This window comes from Biomphalaria glabrata, chromosome 5, assembly GCF_947242115.1.
Source record: "Biomphalaria glabrata chromosome 5, xgBioGlab47.1, whole genome shotgun sequence".
NCBI classification, from domain to species: domain Eukaryota; kingdom Metazoa; phylum Mollusca; class Gastropoda; family Planorbidae; genus Biomphalaria; species Biomphalaria glabrata.
Genome location: NC_074715.1, coordinates 43,636,620 through 43,643,622, shown reverse-complemented (window position 1 = coordinate 43,643,622; position 7,003 = coordinate 43,636,620). Strand labels below are relative to the sequence as shown.

At 30.3% G+C, this 7,003-nt stretch overlaps 1 protein-coding gene across 1 annotated transcript; it reads right to left on the bottom strand.

Moving 5' to 3' along the window:
• Positions 1-1,161: 1,161 nt before the first annotated feature.
• LOC106077814 (E3 ubiquitin-protein ligase RNF170-like) lies at positions 1,162-6,795 on the bottom strand. Its single transcript, XM_013238519.2, has 5 exons — positions 6,576-6,795; positions 6,012-6,208; positions 4,624-4,697; positions 4,398-4,517; positions 1,162-4,107 (listed from the first exon to the last, which is right to left on the bottom strand). Exons 1-5 carry the CDS (start codon positions 6,686-6,688, stop codon positions 3,838-3,840), a joined length of 774 nt encoding a protein of 257 aa, XP_013093973.2. The 5' UTR covers positions 6,689-6,795; the 3' UTR covers positions 1,162-3,837.
• Between the last annotated feature and the right edge of the window lie 208 nt (positions 6,796-7,003).

Below are 7,003 nucleotides of genomic sequence, written 5' to 3'. Positions count from 1 at the left end.
TGTAAGTAAAATCTGTATTAGACGTAGCCTACATAGTAGCAGGCGATGAGAATTTTGGTAGTTTCCTTTATCCAATGACAGGAGAGTATTGTGGTGACAGAATGGAAAAGACAGATGCCATGTAATACGGAGGATGGACTTAAGTCGAACCAAAGACCTTGTCATTACAGACTGTATTTCATATACTGAATGCTGGAACACAATGCTGAGTGGAAGCGCCTAACGAACAGGGTACATTGAACTACACTAAACACACTCGCCCAATCTCAACCATCCTTAAAGAGACAACAAACCTGCCTTGATATGTTGTATTGTCCTATGAACAAATTGATGCCTTTTTGTGTGTGTGTGTGTAATAGTGTGTATAATCCTTTGAAAATCTCATGGACGATGACTTGGATGGACAAGAATTTAGGTTTTTATTTTTCTATAGAAGAGGAACTATTTAGTCTACAAGCTAATAAGAGCAGGATACAGAATTATGTATTGTGCATTTTATAATCTAGAGCCAAATTACTTATGTCTAGTATAGAGATTATATATACCGGTATATATAAATAGAAGACAAGGAGAACTTTTTTTTTTCCCAATAAAGAATAAATTGTTCTTTTAAAGCAGGGGTGGGCAAATTATGGCCTGCGGACACTTACAGAAATCATGTGTGCATATAGTATACACATAAATACCATCAGCTCACCATTTAGCACAGAAGCTGATTCAGCTCTAGAGGAAGTAACTCCAAGCAAATTATGACCTGAAAGAGAAGTTCCAGTCAGTACGGAGCTTTATAGCTGCCAGAAGCTGTAGTTCAGCACTTTAAAAAACAACAACTTGCGCTAAATGTTCACGTTTTTTTGGGTACACATACATCTGTGAACAAACATTTTTGTGAAAACTAAACAAGTAAAACCACAGACATATATATATGCCCCCCATTCCCAAAGTTTTTTTTAATGCGGTCCTCAATACAAAAAGGTTGCCCACCCCTGTTTTATAGGGAAGTTTCTTAAACATTATTTCTGTTTCATGATGGAATTGTTGCTTGAGCTGGAAAGTGTTTTGGATTATAGCACAACATTAACCAATAAATTATAACAAATCATAAACCAAAATTCCACAATCCACAATCTCATTAGATAAATGAAAACAACAAGGTGTTAATAGATTTCATAATATTGCATTATCAAAAAAAAAAAAAAAAAGACTCCATCAGATGTACAGACATTTGTTGATACCTCACACTATTACAAGCATCTCATGCAGTGAATCATTCTTACAATTTTGGCTACTGGCTTAGGTACTTATTATATACACTGGATAGGTTTATAGAAAAGGTTTAAATACAATAATGTTTGGGACATAACTTTATAATACAGGCTGCAAAATAAACTCATTTAAAATGCTCAGTTACAAATATAATAAGTTATGAAATAAAATTCTTTCTTTTGATTTGAAACTAAACATTGAACAGAGATAACATTGTGGAAACGTATCCCATGTATGGCAATGAATTAACTCAATTATTAAAGTGAAGGAATGTACCATGCACTTCAAGGACTAAGTAGTTCCAATGAACAATTTTCTTTTCATAAATGTTAGCAGCTGGTAAGAGAAATCAGTGTATACACAATTCTTAGTTTAATGCTGATTGTTGAAGATGACAAGCTTTTCAACATGCCACACTGGTCTGCAAGGAAACACATGAAGTTGTTTCCCTTGCATTGAAATCGAGCATATTGTTGCTTTTATTTAAAGAGATTTATATTTTACGAGAACGTTTTAAAACCTCACGATAAAAAAATTAATTTAAAAAAAAGGTAGATGTAAAACTTAAAAGTGTTATGGAAAAAATTGTTACAAAAACCTTTTTAAATACACAATTAACAATTTTCATACTACTTGTACTTTTTAAAAGCAAAATTAAAATTTGACATAATTCATGATTGTGCAGCTTGCTTCCTATTATTCTGTCACATAAATCTTTAAATAGTTTTCAAATGGCAAGTATTATGTAAAAATATGTCATAGACAAAAAATTTCACATGGCAGTTATAATTTGTTTAATATAATGCCAAGAATGTTAGGAAAGTACTTAGATTGAACATTCATAAGCATGTAAGCAGAAAAGCAACAAATTAGGCACATTGGTTTGTCATCAATGCTTCAAGAGGCAGCACATTTGTAGTGAGATTTAGTAGGCTAAGCAAACACACACACACACACACACAACACATGTGCTCTACCAACAATGGATCAAGCTTAATTGATAAATAAATAAGACTAAATCAAAACACAACTACAGTGTGGCCAGTAGATTTAAAAAGGAAGGCGAGGTTTTAGAAAAGGGGTTACTTCAGAGGCCAGTGCACAAAATGGAACAAAATATGCTTTGAAAAATATGTGTGATACAATTTCAAATAGTGCTCATTAAAACATTGGTGAATTCAATTTTTTTTTTCCATTATGTTTTTCAGATAAGATGTCACAATACTACAAGAGGAAACTTAAAAACAGGATAATACAAACATTATAGAAATTAGAATTTAATAGTTTAAATATCTTTGTTTATATAAGATCTGAAAAAAAAATTTAGATCTAACTTTATTTGTTCAACTTGTCTAAGCTTATAAAAAATATTTAATCCACAATGAAAACAATATTGACTCTGAAAGAAATTACTAAGAATCCCTATTTGTATTTTAAATATATTTTTTTAAAATTATGCTAGATAACAATCTTAATTTAAACAATTATTTATATAAATATCTGTAACTTTTTTTTTTACATCTATAGTAAATAATCAATGATGAGAAGCTGATGTATACAGAACACAAGAAACTAAAAAATACATCAAATATTGAGTACATAGCAAAGAAAAGAACACAATTGAGAGAAAAAGTTATAATGTAAATAAAAATTATGTTCATGTCTTAGCAAAAATATAAACTCAATTAGTTTGTTTGTACATTTAATTAGCTAAAATATTAACATCTGAGCTGATAGTAATTTTTTTGTTTTGTTTCAAAGCAAAGTGATTTTCTGCTGTAAGGGACTGATCTTTGAAGTCTTCCACATTATCGTTGAAAATTAATTGAAATTTAATCAATTGAAAATTAAAGAGCTGCTCAAATGGAAACAAAATTTCATGAAAGGATTCAAAGAAAAAAGCAAATGGCAGATAAACTGATCAGTCCCAGAAGAAGTGCATGAATCGCAATGTACTAGTTAAAACAGAAATGTAAGATAAAATTGCAAGGAGTGACAAAACATAATTATTTTAGTTGTGGCCAATGTGGAATATTAGCTCAATATGATGCAGCTTCAGCAGTGGAAGTTTAAGTATTACAGAACAAAATATTCAGAGTTACTTCCCATGTTATTTAACTGTCTTGCAATAGATGTTGAATGTTTAAAGAAAGGTTAATAACTTATAAAAAATATTTCTAGGAATTCAGAGAAGACAACCACAATTTCTTTGGAAGGGTTTAGGAATGAGAGGAGGCAGTAGGGAACCACTGGTCACCGAAACGTAACAGGTCAATATCTGTTACAGTATTCAAGAAGCATACACAAGTCAAAATGGCAACCTTAAAAAATGATTAAATTAAATAATATAGTAAAACCTTTTTTCAACTAATTTTTTTAGCAAACTAAATATTTATAAGATTATTGATGGATGATATATTTATTAATAAATCTTTACAAATGAAAACTAAAAATTAACACATTTTGTATTTTATTTTCTAAACGAAAAATTGCTTTTTATAAATAAATGCTTTGTTAATTAATTTAGGACAAAAAAAAAAAAAAAAAAAGAAATAGGAAAACTAATACTAACTAAATGACACCTCTACCTGCAACATAATTTCTATACAGGACACTTATATATACAGCTATAAATAGTATTATAAAGATGTCATCTAGAAAACCTATAATGCCGAAAGCTCCTTCAGGCAATATGTCCAGTGGGGATACCAAATACACAAAGGCAGCTATAACCAGAATCACTATACGTAATCTAAACATCCACATTAATCCTCCAATGCTAAAGAACTCATGAAATGTATGTCTTAATAGAGTGGGCAAATCCTGTAAATATTCTTGAATCTGAAATTACAATTTTAAACAAATCATTAGAGATGAAAACAAATGTACTTGATCTGGTTAGAATGTATATTTTGGTTTTCTATAATTATAATGTTTTGTTTGGTGTAATACAGAAATTGTAAGACATATTTCCTTATGAATAATAAAGATTATTACTATTATTACTAATAGATTTAGTATTTACATATATGATAAACAGGTACAGTACTGTTCTACTCGACTAAGGAACAACTAAAGGTCATCTTGTATGTAAGATACAAATAGCATTGAAATATTTTTAAAATTCTCACAGTTCTAGCTTCCCCAGAATAACGCCTGTTGTACTGGTTAACTTTAGTAATTACTTCACGTCTCTCGTCACTTTCGTGTGCATGTTCTTCCGAAGTGAAATTGAGCAGAAGTAAAGACACCTATAAATTTTAAAATAATTGTTACAAACTCAAAACATTTCATCTTTTTTGGTTACAATATAAACCAATGCTCAACAAAACAAAAGAAAGAATTAAGGTTAAAAACCTGAGTTCGACAAGATGGACATCTAACTGCTCCTAGCCATGTCTGGTGTTCCCAATAAGTAATCATGCAATGACCTATAAAAAAATATTCTTTAATGTGAAATAAGAAATAATGTCCACATTTGTAAGCTATTTAGTGCATTTTCTAGTAAATAAACTAAAATAAAATGAGTTTCTTAGCAATATTAATTAGTTGAAATAGGAGATTAGAGACAGGGTTACTACAGAGATTGGACCCTACGATGACCTGCTAACTATAGTAAAAAATGCACGCTAAAAATCTATGGACATATCACAAAGCCTTGAGAGACCTTCCTTCAGGAAACAGTACCAGGAAAAAGAAGAAGCAGACAGAAAAAGTGATGGGAAGACAACATAAAAGAATGGAAAGGCCTGCCATTGAAAGAAGTTCTATCTAAGGCAAAAGATGGAGAGGAATGGAGAAAGAGGGTTGACAAATCTTGCATGGTGCCCCAATGGTCCAACAGATTAAGTGATAGGTAAAAAAAAAAAAAGGAGATCAGATATTAAACCTTTTGTTATTAGACTTAACCCATCCAGCATCCCCCACAATTTTAAGGCAGGTAACTTTAAGTTAAGTAAAAAAGAGTTATAATACAAAACATATGTTTCAATACAGTGATATCTATCCACTTTGCACTTCAGCTTAAACAGCTTCACTCTTTCTGTGGTTTTTATATGAAATTAATAGCAACAATAATTTCTAGATCTTTGCTTTTTCACATACTTTGTAGGAAATTCAATCAGTAGATATATATTTATAGTCATAAAAATCTGAGTACCGGTAATTATAACATTTCTTTCTTGTTAGAATTAATATTATTTATTAGATATTATATATATTTGTACACTTTTTGGAATTTTTTTAATGTAAAGATTTATATATATAAAAAAAATCTAAAAAGTAAGCACATTGTTCTTATTAACAAAACAAAATCATTTAATAGCTCCTCTTTCATGGTTGAAGATGAGCACATTTCTCATTTCCGGTCGGCCACGGTAGGTTTGGTCAGTCAGTTTGGTCAAATCATCATTTACTAACCATATCACTGTACTGTATGTATGTAAAGTATAACACTTAGTGTAAAAGTGAGGTCTAATGAGAGTACATTTTCCTCAATTACATGTCTTTTAATTTATCCCACATTACAAAATATATACTATTTTCCTTCTCAGCAATGGAAAAACTGAGAATATTATTAATTTGAACATTAAGTTACACCAAATATTCTACACTCATGTTTCACTATGCTTTTAAATTCCACCTCTTTTCTTATGAAAATGATTGGTTTGAACCCAAGCTAGTACTTATTATTATAAAACTGTCTTCTTCATAATATATATACAGATTTTTTTTATAAAACATACCGCAAAAAACATGTCCACAATTTGTTTCGATGGCAAATGCTGCTGACCCTAAACAAATTGGGCACTGTAGACTTCCATCATTAGCATGATTAGCTCGTCTCTGGCTACCTCTTTGACCTCCTTCAGTTTGAAGTTGTTCTCGAGTTGTGGCTACATTATTGACACTGTCAGGATGAATAGTGAGGCCTAGTCTCTGTCTAATGGAAATCAGTAATATTATTATTAGCAGTAGTTAGATCATAGATCTAGATAGACTCTACTAGTAGTACTAGTAAGTCACAGCTTCAGACACTGTCAAGAATGTCAAACTCAAGTCAGACTCGTCAGTGACAATAATGAATAAATAATTTAATTAAATGACTCATAATTATAATATAATTCAAAGGTCTAGTTTAGATAGATCTACACAGTCTAGATCTAGATTCTATGTCTAGATCTATCTACTAATCTAGATAGCTAGATCTAGAGTCTAAAAAACTATTCTAGATTGTCTAGAATAATTTGAGAATAAATAAAATCATTAAAAGCAAATTTCTACATCTAGTTCTAGTCAAGTCTGATTACCTGCGATGGAAATATAGAAACACTGCTAAGCAACCAGCCAAGATAGTGAACAAAACATAAAGTACTTCATTCCCAATGCCTTCCACTAGATTTTTTTTCCTAACATCGTTCATTCTTACATTGTTATAGACGTCTACATTTACACCAAAATTGGATTTTATTGTTGTTTATTTAGGTATCGTTGAAGTCACTAAGATCTTGAGTGTGTCAAGTAACAGAATATCACAGTCGATTACTAGATCTAAATTTACTTATATATTTTTTTAAATTCTGTGTTGAATCATTTTTTATTTGTCTAATTACTTTTTTTATATCTAGACCTAGACTCTAATTCTAATGTTTTAGTTTTAGCAAAGATTACTTTGTTATTGTTTTAAAATAGACTTAGATCTAAATAACGCCATTTTAATCAAGGATCGATACCTCTT

What these genes read in the sequence shown, in the direction of transcription:
- LOC106077814 (XM_013238519.2), bottom strand. Translation starts at nt 6,688, where the DNA reads ATGAACGATGTTAGGAAAAAAAATCTAGTGGAAGGCATTGGGAATGAA. An exon ending in TTTCTATATTTCCATCGCAG is followed by an intron (nt 6,209 to 6,575) that starts GTAATCAGACTT and finishes GATTTCCATTAG; the next exon opens with ACAGAGACTAGGCCTCACTA. An exon ending in GTCCATCTTGTCGAACTCAG is followed by an intron (nt 4,518 to 4,623) that starts GTTTTTAACCTT and finishes TAAAATTTATAG; the next exon opens with GTGTCTTTACTTCTGCTCAA.